Here is a 19,415-nt window from a genome sequence, read left to right as displayed (position 1 = left end):
CAAAAAAACAACTCTTGGTTTCGTTGATCTGCTCTACATTTTTTTTTAGATTCTGTATTGTTTATTTCTGCTCTGATCTTTATTATTTCTCTTCTTCTGCTGGGTTTGGAGTGTCTTTGCTGTTGTGCTTCTATTTCCTTTAGGTGTGCTGTTAGATTTTTTATTTGGGATTTTTCTTGTTTCTTGAGATAGGCCTGGATTGCAATGTATTTTCCTCTCAGGACTGCCTTTGCTGCATCCCAAAGCGTTTGGATTGTTGTATTTTCATTTTCATTTGTTTCCATATATTTTTAAATTTCTTGTCTAATTGCCTGGTTGACCCACTCATTCTTTAGTAGGGTGTTCTTTAACCTCCATCCTTTTGGAGGTTTTCCAGACTTTTTCCTGTGGTTGATTTCAAGCTTCATAGCATTGTGGTCTGAAAGTATGCATGGTATGATTTCAATTCTTGTATACTTATGAAGGGCTGCTTTGTGACCCAGTATGTGATCTATCATGGAGTATGTTCCATGTGCACTCGAGAAGAAAGTATATTCTGTTGCTTTGGGATGCAGAGTTCTAAATATATCTGTCAAGTCCATCTGATCCAATGTAGCATTCAGGGCCCTTGTTTCTTTATTGACCATGTGTCTAGATGATCTATCCATTTCTGTAAGTGGAGTGTTAAAGTCCCCTGCAATTACCACATTCTTATCAATAAGGTTGCTTATGTTTGTGAGTTAATGTATATATTTGGGGGCTCCTGTATTTGGCGCATAGACATTTATAATTGTTAGCTCTTCCTGATGGATAGACCCTGTGATTATTATATAATGCCGTTCTTCATCTCTTGTTACAGCCTTTAATTTAAAGTTTAGTTTGTCTGATATAAGTATAGCTACTCCAGCTTTCTTTTGACTTCCAGTGGCATGGTAGATAGTTCTCCATCCCCTCACTCTCAATCTGAAGGTGTCCTCATGTGTGAAATGAGTCTCTTGTAGACAGCAAATAGATGGGTCTTGTTTTTTTATCCATTCTGATACCCTGTGTCTTTTGGTTGGCACATTTAGTCCATTTACATTCAGTGTTATTATAGAAAGGTATGGGTTTAGAGTCATTGTGATGTCTGTAGGTTTCATGCTTGTAGCGGTGTCTCTGGTACTTTGTCTCACAGGATCCCCCTTAGGATCTCTTGTAGGGCTGGTTTAGTGGTGACGAATTCCTTCAGTTTTTGTTTGGGAAGATCTTTATCTCTCCTTCTATTCTAAATGACAGACTTGCTGGATAAAGGATTCTCGGCTGCATATTTTTTCTGTTCAACACATTGAAGATCTCCTGCCATTCCTTTCTGGCTTGCCAAGTTTCAAAAGAGAGATCAGTCACGAGTCTTATAGGTGTCCCTTTATATGTTAGAGCACGTTTATCTCTAGCTGCTTTCAGAATTTTCTCTTTATCCTTGTATTTTGCCAGTTTCACTATGATATGTCCTGCAGGAGATCGATTCAAGTTACGTCTGAAGGGAGTTCTCTGTGCCTCTTGGATTTCAATGCCTTTTTCCTTCCCCAGATCCGGGAAGTTCTCAGCTATTATTTCTTCAAGTACACCTTCAGCACCTTTCCCTCTCTTCTTCCTCCTCTGGAATACCAATTATGCATATATTATTTCTCTTTAGTGCATCACTTAGTTCTCTAATTTTCCCCTCATACTCCTGGATTTCTTCATCTCTCTTTTTCTCAGCTTCTTCTTTTTCCATAATTTTATCTCCTAGTTCACCTAGTCTCTCCTCTGCCTCTTCAATCCGAGCCGTAGTTGTCTCCATTTTATTTTGCAACTCGTTGATAGCATTTTTTAGCTCTCCTGGCTGTTCCTTAGTCCTTTGATCTCTGTAGCAAGAGATTCTCTGGTGGCCTGTATACTGTTTTCAAGCCCAGCGATTAATTTTATGACTATTATTCTAAATTCACCTTCTGTTATATTGTTTCAATCCTTTTTGATCAGTTCGTTAGCTGTTGTCATTTCCTGGACATTTTTCTGAGGGGAATTTTCCGTTTCGTCATTTTGGATAGTCCCTGGAGTGGTGGGGGACTGGGGGGCCCTTCCCCTGTGCTGTCTTGAATAACTTGCGTTGGTGGGCGGGGCTGCAGTCAGATCTGATGTCTGCCCCCAGCCCACCGCTGGGGCCACAGTCAGACTGGTGTGTGCCTTCTCTTCCCCTCTCCTAGGGGCAGGATTCACTGTGGGGTAGTGTGGCCTGTCTGGGCTACTTGCACACTGCCAGGCTTGTGGTGCTGGGGATCTGGCGTATTAGCTGGGGTGGATTGGCAAGGTGCACAGGGGCGGGAGGGGCAGGCTCAGCTCACTTTTCCTTCGGAGATCCGCTTTGGGAGGGGCCCCTCTTCCGTGGGCCTCTCGTCTGCGCTTGGCTCCAGAGACTCCGTTCTGCTAATCTTCTGGCGGTTTTCTGGGTTATTTAGGTAGGTGTAGGTGGACTCTAAGTGATCAGCAGGAGGCGGTGAGCCCAGCGTCCTCCTACTCCGCCATCTTCCCAGGATCCCTAGAACAAAGTTTATTATTTAAAAGATTAAATTTTGCTCTCCTGTGAGATTCAATGAATAGTTTCTGTTGAATGAGAGAGAAATGGCAAAGTGTTTAATGCAGTGAAATTTGAATTCCACTAACTTAACATGTTTTCACCACAAAGGATGATTTTTAGGACAATTATTACAGCTGCTGGACCCAGGAAAGCAAAGGAAAGGAAAAAGAAATTGTGTATTTTGCTGTTTGTCATGGTGGAATTAGAGCTGGGTCTGGGATGAATAGGTAGAGATGTCGGGAAAAAATTAAGTGTGTATTGTTTTATTCCAGGTGGCTGTTTCTTTGGTTGTGTTGTGGCTGCTTAGACAGTGAGTATTTCATGTTCTATTGCAGATTATATTTTGTTTCTATTGATTATTTGGATGTTATTAAAGAATATTGAATAATGAATAAAAGTTCATTTCCCCATAGTATTATAGAAATGGAAAATTAAGTTCTCTTGTTTAAAATTGTGAGCATGTGCTGTTTCTGCAGCTGTTTGTCAGTTCCTAAAGGATTTAGTTGTGTTTAGTTTCCATAAAATGCAATAAAAATATTGAAAACAGCATTTTACATTTGGTATTTTTTCTGACTGTGTAATAACAATCCTATCTCTTTCAATGGTGAAAAAACTGACTACTTTGCTGCAGTAGTGAGTCCGTGAGATTAAAGGCATAACTTAATGCTAATGAAATATGTTGTGTTTCTTCAGACTCAAGTTCAGTTTTGTTTACATGTATTGGAAATCCAGCAGGAAAGTTTGGTTGCCAAATAACAATTTCTTTTTGCTTTGCAGAATGCCTTCTCAAGACAAAGGGAATAGTACTAAGAGTATAAATAGCAGTTACGCAGTGATCTTCACCAATACCAGCACATATTATGTCTTTTATATTTATGTGGGAGTAGCTGACACTTTGCTTGCTCTGGGATTCTTCAGAGGTTTACCACTGGTGCATACTCTAATCACAGTGTCGAAAATTTTACACCACAAAATGTTACATTCTGTTCTTCAAGCACCTGTGTCAACCCTCAACACGTTGAAAGCAGGTATTTGACTAGGTATACAAAATGAAACTGCTGATCCACAAGCAAAAGGTCCTACAGTTTCCTTGGGTTTTTTTTAGTGGTAGCATTGGCTTTTGATGGAAGCATCTGCCCTTTGTTGAACTTCCTTATGACCCGCATGCACATTTCCTAGAAATTGTAGGCTACCAGACATTATTGCTCCATGTTTCTGTCTTAGCTGATTAGAGTAGCTTAGTTTGTTAGACCGTGATGCTGCTGAGAGTGTAGCAACAGAAACAGGCCTTTCTGGGTTTGTTGTCCTTTTCTATTCAGATATTTGCTCTAGCCCTTTTTCAGGTATCTCGTTGCCAATGTATAGTATTGTTTAAAAGAGAAGCAGATTTGAAGTGACCAAGGAAAATAGAAAATTCTTTTACTGATGAAGTTTCTTGATGGGGACAGAATAATCTAGTTTCATGTAACTATTCAAAGATGATCAAATAAATTTATTCCAACGTTTTGGGTTATTTTTGTTTGTTTTGTTTTTGGTGGTGGGTGGGAGAGGAATAAATCCCAAATGTATTTGTAAAATATTTTTGCACGATTATAGAGGTTGGTAAAAGGGCACAGCTTTCAGTTATAAGATGAATAAGGTCTGAGGAACTAGGGTGTATAACATGGTGACTGTAATTGAAAACACTGTATTATATAATTGAAATTTGCTAAGAGTAAAACTTAAATGTTCTCATCAAAAGAAAAAGGTAAATATGAAAGGTTATGGAGAACTTACTTTGTGTGGCACTAAGCCAGAGGTTGGCATGAAAAGATGCAAAAGGTACAGTTTTTGACTTGGAAAAACTCACAGACAAGGGAGAGGAGGTAGACACAGAAATATTTAATTATAAAGCAAATAATAAGTTCCAAGATTGAGATTTTTAGAGTGATTTCTATCTAAAGATCTCAAGATAATAAATATATATCATTTTTATCTGGGTAACAAAATGTCAGTGTCAGTATTCAGAAAGATCTTCTTTCTATTTATTTTGAAGTCTTTGTGTGTCACTAAAGCCTTGACTCATTTGAGTATATTCATCGTTATCCTGTTTTAGAGCTAAGAAATTTTTGAGGTAAAAGAGAATGTCAAATTACCTTGATTCAATAATTTCACCTTTTTATAGAAAAACTGAAACCCAGAGAAGTTAGAAAATTTGCCCCAGTTTCCAGCAGTCAGAATTGGATGGTGAGATGTAATGGAGCATTGGCTCCAAGCCATAGGCATTGGCTTGGCCCCATACGAGTGATAAACATAGGCTTGTTGCTCTTCTGAGCCTTGTCTCCACAATGTGAAATGGAGAAAAGAATAATTATCTCAGAGGATCATTATGAGAATTAAACAAGGCAACCTACTTGTCTTTATAGAGCCAATGTGAAATAAATGTTAGGTCTCTAATGTTGTTCCTTTCTATGGGGCCTTGTTCCCATAGGGGGTGCACTTTCCTTTTCATGTCTTTACTTTCCAGGGCTCCTCATTCCTTTATACACTGCTCACAGTTGGTCTTGAACCTTCTCTATTTCATATTTAAATGATTACCATTAATTTCATTTTGTTTTTTTAATGCCTTTTTAAAAAATGTTTATTTTTGAGAGAGAGAGACAGAGCATGAGCAGGGGAGGGAGCAGAGAGAGAGGGAGACATAGAATCCAAAGCAGGCACCAGGCTCTGAGCTGTCAGCATAGAGCCCTACGCAGGGCTGGAACTCACAAACCATGAGATCATGACCTGAGCTGAAGTCAGTGCTTAACCGACTGAGCCACCCTGGCACCCCTCATTTTCTTTTATTTTTTTTAAGATTTGGTTAGTTTTAAGAAATCTCTGCACCCAGTGTGGGGCTCAAACCCACAACCTGGAGATCAAGAGTTGCACACTCCACGAACTTGAGTCAGCCAGGCCCCCCTCATTTATTTCATTTTCTTTTTTTTCTTTTTTTACTTCCAAGTTTTTATGTGAATTCCAATTAGTTAACATACAGTGTGATATTAGTTTTAGGTGTAGAATTTAGTGATTCATCACTTACATATAACACCCATTGCTCATCATAGGAAGAACGCTCCTTAAGGTCCATCACCCATTTAACCCATCCCACCCCTGACCTCCCCTCTCATATCATCAGTTTGTTCCCTATAATTAAGAGTCTATTTCTTGGTTTGTCTCTCTTTTCTCCCCCCATGTTAGTTTGTTTTGCCTTTTAAATTCTACATATGAGTGAAGTCACATGGTATTTCATTTCATTTTCTAATTTGTCTTATTTACCAAGACAGGAGAACAGGATGCATAAGAAGTAACAAAATGATCTTACAACATCTAGATGTTCTTTTTCCACCCCCCCCCATTTCTCTATGCAAGGATTACGCTTTCTTTTAAAAACCATTACTATAACTGACTTATGATTCACTTGTTCTCATTATTTTGCCTAAATATCTCTGCTATACTGGGCAGCAACTGATGCTTCTATGCCTTGTATGTGCACTTGAGTTTCTCCCACATGTGCCCTCTCCAATTGTACATTGACCTTGATTTTGACTCCTTACCCAATTTTTCTATGTCACTATTTAAACAACCTTAAGACACATGGACACGTAGTAGGTGCTCAGTAGACTATGTTGAATAGATGAAAATGTGAATTGATAACTTTGATGGAACACTACCATTTGAAATACAGTAAGCACCAGAATGATATTCTTTTCACCAAAGTGAACTTTCATTTTCTAAACAGTATAAATCCATAGACTTTTTTTCAATTCTTTATTTATGGAAAGATATACAAATATGTTTGATTAAATATGCTAAAGAACATATTATTGTTAAAGGCTAGTGATAGTGCCTTAAATCAATAAATATTCATTGAATAATTCCTACATATAAGACTTTTTGATGAGGGCTGTGAGGGATACAAACTAAGTGTGCCACGGTCCCATTGACCTCTAACAATTTACAATCGAGAAATAGAGGTAAGACATGAACAAGTGACTGTGATACAAGATGTGGATATAGTCATTACAACAGACTTCCTGACAAAATATATTAAAGGTATTAGGTATGTCCAGAGGAGAAAGAGATTTGCTTGAACTGGTGCAAACATTGATGCCTCCTTGTCGGCGAGACATTTGAATTAGGCCAGGAAGGAGACATAGATTTTGATGAGTAGAGATGAGGGGAAAGGTTTTCAGGCAAAGGGAACTATATGGAAAAGGCAGGGAGCTAGGAAAGTGTAGAGCATAAAGAATAGACCAATTTAATGGATAAACAGAATGTTTGTGTAGAGGAAGCCTATATTTGGTAGGTGGTTTAAGGCCAGATTATGGAAGGCATTAAATATTAAACTAAGAGTTTTAGACTCTATCTTACAGTTAATGGTGGGGGCAGGGGGCTGAATGATAAGATTCAATATCACATTGTACAATATTATGTTTTATCAAATTATGTCTTTAACTCCCGCTAGAAAATGAATTCCTTAAAGGCAAGGAGCTCATCTTATTCACCTCTGTTATCTCAGTGCCTAGCATTATGCCTGACATAGAGTAAACACTCCATACATAACTTATTTTCATTGAAGGAAAACATTATCAGACTTACAAACATGAGTCTGGAATTCAGAAGACAGGCTGAAGCTTAGATTGCCAATGAAGAGGGTAGAAAGAGCAAGCATGGCAAAGGAGGTCCACATAACGGGCAGGCAGAAATTAACAGTAGCTATGGGTTCTAAAGAGGTGTGTCAGGAAGGTATACCAGTCAGAGGAGAGGGAGAGCCATGCATTATGGAATACAGATGGAATACGATAACAAATCCAGTAAATTATCATTAAATTCAAGCATGCAAGTGTAAGATAGTAGTAGAATGAATCTTACAGGAAGCTATATTTTATAAAGGTTTAAAAGTACGAGACCATCACTTGAATACAGTTGCTTAGAATCTTTGTACAACACTAAAATTTTCTAAGACCTTATTTATCTTATTACATGCTAATTCTTATTTGACTTTTGAATGCTTCTGCTATGATCCAAACTTATCAAATATTGTTGTCCTTTTGAGATTACTATTTTTTGAGGAATCTATCTTCTTTTATATTATAGGTGGGATTCTTAATAGATTCTCCAAAGATATAGCAATTTTGGATGATCTTCTGCCTCTTACCATATTTGACTTCATCCAGGTTTGTAAAAATAATTAGTATCTTTACGTTTGTTGTACTTTCAAAAATGATTAGAAAAAGAGGTAAGTTTTATTTTCATTTGATTGAGAGTTGAAGTCCTGTCTATTATATAAATTTTGTTAATATCAAAAGTCTTCAAAATAGGCATAAATTTAGTAAATTCAGTGATAAGTCAGAACTGTTTATTTGACCTAAACCTAAGGCAATTCCACATTTAGATGTAATAGCTATCTACTTGGGAATGGTTTGAAAGGTATAATAGAGCATCTGTCCCCAAATCACTGTCCACAGTATGACATTTCTGACATTGGCATTACTGTTTGATGTAAATCACCTACCTCCAAAGGGCCCATGTGAAAAATGAAGATCTATTCCTTGATGGGCTACAGTTTCAACCAATCTTATCCAGGAACACGTTGGCCCAGGTTAGCTAGCCAGCAACCTCACAGTAAGAACAGTAATACAGGGACAGATACACTTTCAAGCAGGGGCGAGGGGAAAGAAAAATCCAGGACTAGTGAGGACTATTCCTGGGTGACAGATCTGAAGAGGCCACCAGAGCAGGTAGCCTGGCTCTGAACATGTGTCCTAGTGGTGGGGTGATTGACTGGAGGTGAGAATGCGAAGAAAGGAGGAGAGGGAGATAAAGGTGACCTAGACCTAGGGGATGCACATTAGGATTCCATAAGTGGCAGGACTTAAGGAGAGTTGTGAGTTAATGACTTTGGCTATTGGACCAGGTTTGAAAACAGCTTCCTGTCTGTCTTAGGTCAAGCAAATGCCAGTCTCAGTGATCTCCTTGGAGAGACAACTAGAACATTGCAGCCCATCTTAGGATGAGTCATTCTCTCCCTACACCCCTTTCGCCCTCTTCCCCCAATAATAACACTTTATTTGAAAGGGCCTATAAAACGAAAAAAGGGCTACCACACTTGTGTGTATACACAACTGACATTGGCAGGTACAGAAAAACCAGGTTGTCAGTTTGCCTCATCTGAAATGATTGGCACAATTAAATACATTAACTGTTCCATGTGAACTTTAGCATATTGGATTTCCTGCAGTTACTTTGTTTGGGGAAATAACTCATCAGCAGCTGCTGGAATTCTTTAATCAGTGCTTTGGGTTCATGCATTTGAAGGAGCATTTCCCGTGTCTTTCTTTAAATGCTGTTTATTTGTTGTAAGTGTATAAATGACTGGCCCCAAATATGATATTGTTAAATTAGGTACCAACTGGACCTGGGCATTTTGACATGATTGCAACATTCACAAATATTGGCCCTTGATAAATTTTTTTAGTTTTGTAGTTTATTATTTTCTGAATCAGTATGAAGCTCACTTCAGAAATCCTCTGGGAAAAATGGTTTTTAAATACCTATTTTATAAATTAACACTTTTTAAACACATGTGATGACTCTCAAATCCTTTCTGTTATGGCAGTGTGAATAGTTTCCACTCAGTTTCCAATGTGGGAGTTACTTAGTTGTGGTTTCACAAGTACTTAGGCAAGACTCTTTTATTTATTTAATTTTCCTATTTTATTTATAAGAGGGCTTCACATTAAGGAAGCATAACATATGATTGTCAAATACAGTAAAAATCTGATTAGTTTTGATTTTATTAAAAACTCAAGGGTGCCTGGGTGGCTCAGTTGGTAAGTGTCTTACTCTTCATTTTGGCTCACGTCATGATATCACAGTGGTGATCATGTCCCACGTGGGGCTCTGCACTGGGCATGGAATCTTCTCTCTTTCTCTCTCTCTGCCCCACTCACACTTGCTCTCTCTTTCAAAAAAAAAGTTTTTTAATCATTCATTCACCACAGTTTTATTATAAAAAAAATCCTCTATATTGTGAGGTTCTTTGTTATACTTAATTATATTCACATTAAATAAATTTATTTAAGTCACAACATTATAGGAACAGATTTTTGCACAGGATAAAGCATGCCTGTACATTTCCTTTAAACAATTTAATTTCTATTTATTCTATTTCCTAACATTTAATAACATTCTGGAAAATTTGCTTTCTGGATTGGAACATTGTATAATGAAAATGGAAGATCTGGATTCTGTTTCTAACCTGTAACATGAGGTAGAGAAATCTGATGATAGTCACTTTTAGTACTCAAATTCTGTGCTTCAGATTGGCATAGTGGAAATGGACGTTACATGACAAATTTGCTCAGGCCATTCCTTCCACTGAGATCAGATTAACTTAGAACTAATAATTTAGAGTTAATAATTTAGAACTGTGTGTAAAACTAAAGGCACTGGTTTAATATATTTGATTTTCTCATTACACATAGAAACCTTAAATTCCTTCCTAGTTTTGAATTTACAAAGGAGGAGAAACAAGTCAAACAAGGCAGAGAAAGACTATGTCTTCACATCCTACTTATCTCCATGTTTAGGTGAATGACTTATTTTTTCATTAAACAGAAGCCTATATATTTTAAAATACCAAATTCTTCTCTTTTAAGCTTCAAAACCCTTATATATTTGTTTCTTTTTCTCTTATCTTAATATGCGATTACACTGAGTCCTCCTACTTTGATTTCTTCTGTGTCTTTCACATCTTTTTCTTTCCGTTCATTCATTTTATTAATCCCATGTGTCCCTTACTTAAAAATTCATTTATGAATTAAATTCCAAATCTAGTATTCATTTCATAGTTTTGTTTTAAATAGGTATTTGTTTATTTACTTACTTACTGGCTTACTAATTTACTGCTGATTTCAGAGTTATCCTTCATTCTTACTCATCTGCTCTGGTTTCACAGGCAGTGCTATGTACTCTTCAGTGTCGGGAATGGTTTTGAGCTCCTTATGGTGGGGTGAAAATGTGCTGGGCACTTCCTAGGACCATGAATGGATGATGCCTTATAGTCTTTATAGTCTATTGAATTTTTTCTTTCCTGAGGAAGTTTAGGATCTGTGTAAGGATGGTTGGAAATTAGAAATCTGTGCTCCTATTTTCACCTTGTCTTGAATTCTGTCTATTGATTTTGTTGTCCCTCTCACTAATGCACCTGCTCTGAAATGATTCATTGACTATCTACTGTGAATTAAAAACTAGGACACAATTTAAGGCTTCTTTGTGTAATGAGAATGTCAACTGTATTATACCAGTGCCTTTAGTTTTGAACATGCTAAAGTATTAGCTCCTGACCTTAGTACCTAAGAATGGCCTCTTTATGGAGGAAATAGAATTATTTTTCTCGATGCTTAGACTTCTTTTTCACTTATTTCTCAGTTTGGTCTATATTCTGGATGATTATAATTGCTGGAAATTTATCTTGTGAATGTTTCATAATTTACAGTTGTACCCACCTTCTCCATTATTCTCTAACCCAGCGTGATATCTTGGTTGGTTTGACTTCCCAATTCTACATATTCTATTGTAACAGTTGCATTTCATTCCTAAGAATCTCTACCATATCAGCAATCATGAAAACAAAATGATCACTTTCTACAACTAATATTACAATCCAACACCACCGAGTTGGAATTATATGGTAAAAACAGCACAGGTCAAATGAACACAGTGCTGTTTACAGCTGCCAACAACAAATTAGAAGACCCCGATCCTCATGGAGTAGCTGAATGTTTCCATGCCACCAATGCAACAACACTTCCCTTTTAGACATACTGATATTTAATATGATGGTCCATTTTAATTAAACCATATTCCCCAGTTAATCACACTTGGAACACTTGATCCCCCTCTCCCAATATCCTATTTCTGGAAAATACATGTCTTTTGTAAAAACTGTAGTTTGCCATTGATGGAGTCTTGTCAGGTAGTAACTAGGGCATGTGGGGCTTTCTCATTGTACTGGCGGCACTGGTAATAGGGCAAGAATGGATAAGAAGGGCTCTCCTTAGATTCCTGAGTCATCATATGTAATTGGTCTAGTGCCTGGCACAGTAAAGATTTATCTGAGTATTTGTTGATGAGTGAGAGGCCGGTATGGCAGAATTGCTGATAGAGACATAGAGGCATTTTCCCTAGAAAGGCATCATTGAGATATCATCTGAAGTTTTATTTGAAAATAGCAACCTGTTCAAAGATTTATGCAGCTCTTATCTACACTCCTGTCCCCACTGCCATCTACCAGAATGTTGTGCATTTCACGATATCAGCTAGAAAAATGCATGTGTCACCCATGGAAGTTGGTAGAGAACTGGCTCACTGATTATCATACGGATTTTACAATAAGTTTATTTTTTTAACCCTGGTTGTAACATTACTTTATTTATACTTTATTCAAATGGGTCATTGTGGAGCAAATGTTAGCATACTTTTTTTCCTTCATAAAATGTTTAGATTTAGTATCATGTGGAAATATAGAATGTAAGCCTATAACTTGCTTCCAAAAACTGCCAATACGGTTAGCTTGTTTCTGACACTGCCAACAGGGCTCCAGTTTCTTTTGGTTAGTGTGAAGAAATACCTCTGATCTTGGGCTTGACTGAAATACAAAGTTTATTTCAACTACATATGAGATGGGAAAAAATGTCTGCTTTAAAATCAAATCAGCCATATCCCAAAAACCTTTACTTGAGCCTTTATAGGTCATCTCCAATTATTTTAAGGAATGAGAATAGGAAAGTTGGGAAGGGGAGTAAAATCTATTAAATATAATTTTTAAAAATCTTAAGCATGAGCCAGCTATGTTTAGAAAAAATTAAATAGCTTGTCTAAATGACCAAACTTTCACTTAAACCAAATCTTTGTGACCCACAAGGTTCCAAGATGAATGCCCAAGTTTCAGAAATTGTCTAAACAAAATAAATCCTAAAATTTTACATTTATACCAAAATTATTTCAGAATTAAAAAATTATTTTAAAAGAAGTCCACACCAGAAAAAAAATTCATATTCATCTAAAATTTTTTTAACATAGAGCATTTTAAGGCATATAGGAAATGAGAATATCCTGAGACCCAAGAGCACCGTGTTTTCAAAACTTCGAAGTGTTATAACCTGCCCAATATTTTGTATTTTGATAGAACTTATGAAAATCTTACTTTGAAGTGGCTGCCTTCCTCCTAGGAAGATACCTGCCCTTGTTAAGAATGGAACAGAGTGTGACGATCTTCTTTCCCAACGTATCTGTGACATACCTTGTGCGCTTTGCAACATGAGAACATTTACTCACCAACGTGCTCTCTCTGATCCTACAGTTGTTACTGATTGTGGTTGGAGCCGTGGCCGTAGTCTCGGTTTTACAACCCTACATCTTCCTAGCAACGGTGCCGGTGATAGCAGCTTTTGTTATATTGAGGGCCTACTTCCTCCACACCTCGCAGCAACTCAAACAACTGGAATCTGAAGGTATGATGCTGTGCGTACAATGCTCACCATTGTGGAAAATGACCACAAAGCTATTTGTGATTCTCTATCATTCACCTACTTTGCCAACTTTTTTGTCCTGCTTTTAAACTCTTGCATTGTGTAACAGTGAGTTTTAAAAACGTATGGATATGTAAAAGGACACAGTAAATTACATAGCACACATAGGTTGTTTTTGTCCATTAATGACCGAGTGACTTCATTTTCTTTTTAAAGCAGGTGCATAGAGCCTTAGAAGGGTTGTAGTATAGGATATTCATTTGTAATTTTCTTATATAAATTAAATTTTAAAATGATAGTGCTACTATTATTACTGAAGGTTTGTCTGGCTTCCCAGAGCATACTGGACAAAATATTTCTGTCTGGCCTGTTTTCAGACACCCTTCCTTTCCTCCTGGGGTCTACGTTTTTGTCTGCCCCCGAGCACTGCTTGAGCTATTTGGGAAGCACATTTTTCAGTAACAGCTTCAGTGCTGGTACATTTTCAGGGTTAAATACCCAGTGTGTTTCTATTGAAGGTTAATATCTAAATGAAGTCACATGAACTTGAATAAATTGTTTTGAAAGAAAAACATTTTCTCTCAGCAGTGATCAATTTAGGATTAGCTAGAAAAAAAATGTCCAGTGGCGGTCAAGAAATATGAATAAAAATGGCATTGATTTTATAATGAGTTCCCATCTATGGTAGCCAAGTAGAAAAGGAGGGTAATTCATTTTTAAAAAAATACCAGGGGTGCCTGGGTAGCTCAGTAGGTTAAGTGTCCAACTTGATTTCAACTCAGGTTCCTGAGGTTGAGCTCTGTGTCTTGTGTCAGGCTCTGCGCTGAGCACTGAGAATGCTTAAGACAGTCTCTCTCTCTCATTCTCTCTCTCTTTCTCTACCTCCCCCTCTGCCCCTCCCCAACTTGTGTGCAGACACTTGTGCACATGCTCTCTCTCCCTCTCTCTTTCAAAAAGTAACAAATTGCATCTATTCAAAGAATGGTACCAATGTGAAAAACCTCTAACCCATGATATCTGACCAATGATTACTCTCTTTGAAGCTAATCTTTTTCAGGTGCATGGTAGTAAGAATTTGCATTATGTAGCGACATGATTTGCCATGTTTTCTATGGGAATATTTCACAGGCAGGAGTCCAATTTTCACTCATCTTGTTACAAGCTTAAAAGGACTATGGACACTTCGGGCCTTTGGACGTCAGCCTTACTTTGAAACTTTGTTTCACAAAGCGCTGAACTTACATACCGCCAACTGGTTCTTGTACCTGTCAACACTGCGCTGGTTCCAAATGAGAATGGAAATAATTTTTGTCATATTCTTCATTGCTGTCACCTTCATTTCCATTTTAACAACAGGTAATAGGAACTTGTTAACTTCTTAGCTGACCATTTAATTTAAAGCTTTGTCAACCCCAAAATGCTACATTCTTATTGGTTAAACATTTTAGATATCTTTAAATAGATTTGGGAGACAGTTTATTAATCCAAAAATTCATTGATTGTTGAACAAATGACTTCTTTGATTTAGAGCTGTGTATAGTATTATCTCAGCTTTACAGTTTGGGAACAACAGACACTGAGAGTGTCAGATAACAAATCTATGACTGAAAGAAAAATATTGTCTTTTGACTCTCATATTGGTAAAGCATCCTGGCTTCAACAGTAATAGATCTCATTTATTCAAGAGCTCTCTGAATACAGGAAAAGAAACATTCCCATTTATACACACATATAAAACCCCCCTCCCTGGTAAACTTTTTTTTAACCACCAGTTGGTACAATTCACTATCCTTATGTGAATTTTACAAGATGAAAAACTACCATAGACATGAAATAACTTAGACAGAAGTACCATATTTTTAAAAATATAAGTGTCCTGAATTTTAACATCTTTGGGTGAAAACCAGAAAACCTTTCACTGTAAGTAAAATGAAACTCTATGTAGACAAATGAGTTCTTCTAATTTAAGAAGTTGAATTACTGAGCTAGAAGTCTTGAAATAGTTTACACCTGTGACAGTAGACACAGATTCACAGCAACTGCCAGCTCTGAGGGCTTGCTCGGTTACAAGGATAGAATCCTTCTCAGACAAAATGAGTAGCATGCTGGTGTCACAGGAGTGCCTCTCGGAGCCCGGGGCAGGAGGCAGGCTGGGTCTCCAGAGGAAGCGGAGTAGGCGTGGAGAGTGAGCCTCAGCTCTTGTTCTCATCTCTTGAGGCCAGATGCTGCTTGCGCCCCATCCTTTCTGTGGCTACTTCATCCATTTCTCTCTCTCTGAAGACTGGTTTTCCCATCTTTCTGACTCTCTGTGGCCTCTTCATTAGGCCCCTTGAGTTAACAGCAGAGTGCCTCTGTCTAGGTATAAAGTACTGGAGAGAACAGAAAGCAGGCTCATCGTGACTCTGTGAGGGTAGTGGGTTCCCCACATTCATTGTTCTGTCAGCTAGAGCAGCGGGAAGTGGTTCTATGAAATGAATATATGGGCAGGCAAATGAACTCAATCCTTAGTAAAGTTTCTCTTCTTACGTTCAGAATTGTAAAATTTTTCCTTCAGGTTATTTGAAACAGGATCAGAGAGGGCTGAATGAACAAAGATCTGTTAACAATGAGTTCAAACTGATATGTCATATGCTATGAAATAGTGGTTAAGGATCTGATTAAGTCCTGATATACTAGGGGTTAGTAGTCAAAGCATTTACAGATCAGTTTAGTTCAGGACCTATCAGCGAAATCTGATTCCCAGCTAGTGTGAGTGTTAGCCACATGACTAATACCAGCCCAGCCTCTACTGGTCTTCAGCTTTGGTAACTTGTACATATTAGTTAGTTTCTCTAAGGTCCTCATTGTCCTCATATGTAAATATACAGAATATAGTACCTATCCTATAGTTTCCCATGTGCATTAAATGTGATAATTTGTGCAAAACAGTATAGTGCCTGTTCCCTAGTAAATAGCCCTAAATCTTATTTTTGTTATTATTAAAATTTTATCTTATTCTCATCTTAACCTTTAGAATGAGTAATATTTGGGGCCCCAATAAATCTTACCTATTTAGAATAAATGATTTAGTATTAGAAGCACATACCTACTATCTATGGTTTGTCTTCTGTCAGAGGATATATGGAAGAAAAAATTTCAATTAATAATAATAGGACAAATTATTTTTCCCCATTTTAGAACCCAGTGACAATTTTATCCCACATTATAGATGCCAGGACTGACTCTTAACTGAAATTTGATAACCTAAAGTTTTAATAATTTAAAAACTTTCCCGTTAGAAAATTTTTATGGCCATATATTAGTGGTCCCCTCCAGCCCTGAAAACTATTTATTCTAATTCAACACTTAAGTATTGTTCTTCCTGGGTGAAATAGTCATTTTTAAAAAAAAAACATAAAAGTCAGTTTTCTCTCTTTCCTAATGGCAGACCCATGAGTTTTGACTTCCTCATCAAACTCTCTAAGTTCACTTTCTCCCCCAAAACATCTGATTAGCAGAGAAAGCCCTCCTCGCGAAGGCAGAAGACATATCCAAACATCTTGTGGATGCTGCTTAGACACCCCTGTCTCCTGCTTTTGACTTCTCTGTGGAGGAGCTCATCCAGACATAAGAGGTCTTTTTTGCATTGTCCATCCTGGTCTTTGGAGGTTTTATTACTTACAGAGAAGTAGTAAAAAGAGAAAACCATGCTGTTTACCCAATACTAGAAGCCCCTTCAATATCTGAAGTATTGTTTTAAAAGGGAAACTCCTTACTAATATTCAATCACTCTTTAATTTAAAACATTGGTTGAATGCTTAACTATAGGCAGGGCATTATTACTAGTGGTAGATGCTGTGGTGACCTGAGATGAAGGATGGTTAAAATTAGCACAAAATTGAAATAGAACTTTTAACATGACGTATGCTCTAAAGTGGCTCACAGAGGAGAGAAAGAACATAAAGTTTGTTTGTATCTTTTCTTTCCACCTATAGGTGATGGAGAAGGAACAGTTGGTATTATTCTAACTCTAGCCATGAATATCATGGGTACATTGCAGTGGGCTGTAAACTCCAGCATAGATGTGGACAGCTTGGTAAGTAACTATTACTTTTTAACTTTGGTGAAAAAATTTGGACAAACCAAAAAGTATAGGTAATAACATAAGGGACAACTATATATACCCACCCCCAAGCTTAAGGAATAAAACATTACAGATAAATTGAAGGCTACTGTGTAGGTCTTCTTTCCTCCGCATACACAACCACAGTCAGGATCTAGTGTTAAAGTGAACATTACTCTACAGTCTCCTTGTTCAGGATTTTTCTAGGACAGATACTCAGGAGTGATATTACTGGGTCACAGAATTTACCCACATTCAGCTTTACCATATGGTACCCAGCTGTTCTCAAGTATCTTATATCCGTTTATACTCCTATCAAGAGAGTGTAAGAATTCTCATAGGTCTGGAGTTTCAGCAACACATGAGCTTGTCAGACCTTTTAATTTTGGCAATCAGATGGATGTGAAGTGATTACTAAGGAGATGAGGCTGCGTAATACATATTTATTGACCATTTGGACTTCCTCTTGTGTGCTTTGCTTGTTTCTACCAATTGCCCGTTTTTCCAGTAGTGGGAGTTTTTTTCTTAATTGACTTACAGAAGTTTTGAATTCTGGGTTGTCAGTTCTGTGTATTTTATTTTATTTTTTTAATTAATTTATTTTTTTAACATTTATTTATTTTTGAGACAGAGAGAGACAGAGCATGAACGGGGGAGGGTCAGAGAGAGAGAGGGAGACACAGAATCTGAAACAGGCTCCAGGCTCTGAGCTGTCAGCACAGAGCCTGACGCGGGGCTTGAACTCACGAACTGCGAGACCGTGACCTGAGCCGAAGTCGGCCGCTTAACCGACTGAGCCACCCAGGCGCCCCAGTTCTGTGTATTTTAAACATGGTCCTCCAGTCAGTGGCTTAGCTTATGGTGCCTTTTGATGAAAAGAAGCTTTTAAGTTCAGTGACGTTAATTTCATTAATCTTTCCCTTTATGTTTTGGTATCTTGTTTAAGAAACCCTTCCCTGTATTGGGTTTTCCAATTTATTAGCATTACATTTGTGATGGTAATTTTTTTTTTAATTTCTAGTCTTTAGTGATAGCTTCTTTCTCATTCCTAGGGTGTTTCTTTTTGCTTTCTCTCTTTTTGCTTGATCAGTATTCCCATACATTTATATACTTTATTAGTGTTTTTAAAGACCATGTTTTGGTTTTGTTGTTTCATTTGTCTTGGTTCCTTACAATGCAGAGCCCACACTAGTGTGTAACTGAATGAATGCTGTGTCAGGGGCACATAGCCCATGGCAGCAAGAGTGAGAGAAAAAAGGAAGAAAAGTGGACTTCCCACTTTTAATTTAAAAAACAAATACATGATTTTCAAGGGTAGCTTCATCATCAACTTCTATTTGTCTGGCTGGAGCATTGCAAATCAGTCATCCATTACTGCATATGCAAAGGGATGAGGGAGCCACGTTGAGAATGACTACATAACACTATCATTACACATTTTGCCTAGGTTCCTTTTCCATCCTCTGAGATAGGTCCCATGTTCCCAGTGTGCCCAGGATCATTCAGCTATAAAAATTATATAACCAATTCCTATCAGAACAAATATCAGCATACAAAATATCTCTAGGGAAAAAACAAACCTTTTCATTCTCTCTTCCTGCCCATGAATCTTAATATTTTATTGAACCAAAGCATTTTAATAATTTATCAAAATGTAATCTAACCCTAATATGATTTATGGTAGGGTGTCTCTCTTTTCCTTTAACATTATTTTTTGGAGTTTGATCAGCTTTTTTCCTGACTCCATTTATCTCCTCACTTAACTCTTATGCTTTTGGGATTGGGTTTCATAAATGTACTTAGAAATGTTTCTTCTGCGGGGGTGCCTAAGTGGTTCAGTTGGTTAAGCGTCTGACTCTTGATTTTGGCTCAGGTCATGATCTTGTGGTTCCTGAGTTTGACCCCTGTGTCGGGCTCTGTGCTGACAGTGTGGAGTCTGCTTGGGATTCTCTTTCTCTCTCTCTCTCTATCTCTCTCTCTCTCTCTCTCTGCCCCTCCCCCACTCTCTCTCTCTCTCTCTTTCTCTCTCAAAATAAATAAACTTAAAAAAAAGAAAAATGTTTTTGTAGAAATAGCAGGAAAATAGTAAATCCATATTGTGCTTGCATTTATTTATTTGTTCAAACTTTCCACAACTTTGACTTTACAGTTAATATCCTCATGTACTTCCCCTCTTTGTCTAAAA

General features: G+C 37.4%; 1 protein-coding gene across 4 annotated transcripts in view; it reads left to right on the top strand.

Annotated features, from left to right (window-relative positions):
- The window catches only part of CFTR (CF transmembrane conductance regulator), a 185,811-nt gene that overhangs the window by 113,316 nt on the left and 53,080 nt on the right, over nt 1-19,415 (top strand). For all 4 annotated transcript variants that reach the window (XR_008296701.1, XM_053218169.1, XM_015067322.3 and 1 more), the window contains 6 exons: nt 2,845-2,882; nt 3,350-3,600; nt 7,691-7,770; nt 12,960-13,110; nt 14,257-14,484; nt 17,103-17,203. Coding sequence is in view for 3 of the 4 variants with exons in the window: in XM_053218169.1 (XP_053074144.1) it covers nt 2,845-2,882; nt 3,350-3,600; nt 7,691-7,770; nt 12,960-13,110; nt 14,257-14,484; nt 17,103-17,203 (849 nt within the window). In the remaining variant the exon portion in view is untranslated. The remainder of the gene's footprint in view (nt 1-2,844; nt 2,883-3,349; nt 3,601-7,690; nt 7,771-12,959; nt 13,111-14,256; nt 14,485-17,102; nt 17,204-19,415) is intronic.

Source organism: Acinonyx jubatus, chromosome A2 (assembly GCF_027475565.1).
Source record: "Acinonyx jubatus isolate Ajub_Pintada_27869175 chromosome A2, VMU_Ajub_asm_v1.0, whole genome shotgun sequence".
In the NCBI taxonomy this organism is placed as follows: Eukaryota; Metazoa; Chordata; class Mammalia; order Carnivora; family Felidae; genus Acinonyx; species Acinonyx jubatus.
Note: the sequence above shows the minus strand (reverse complement) of the source record. Positions and strands in the feature narration are given on the sequence as shown.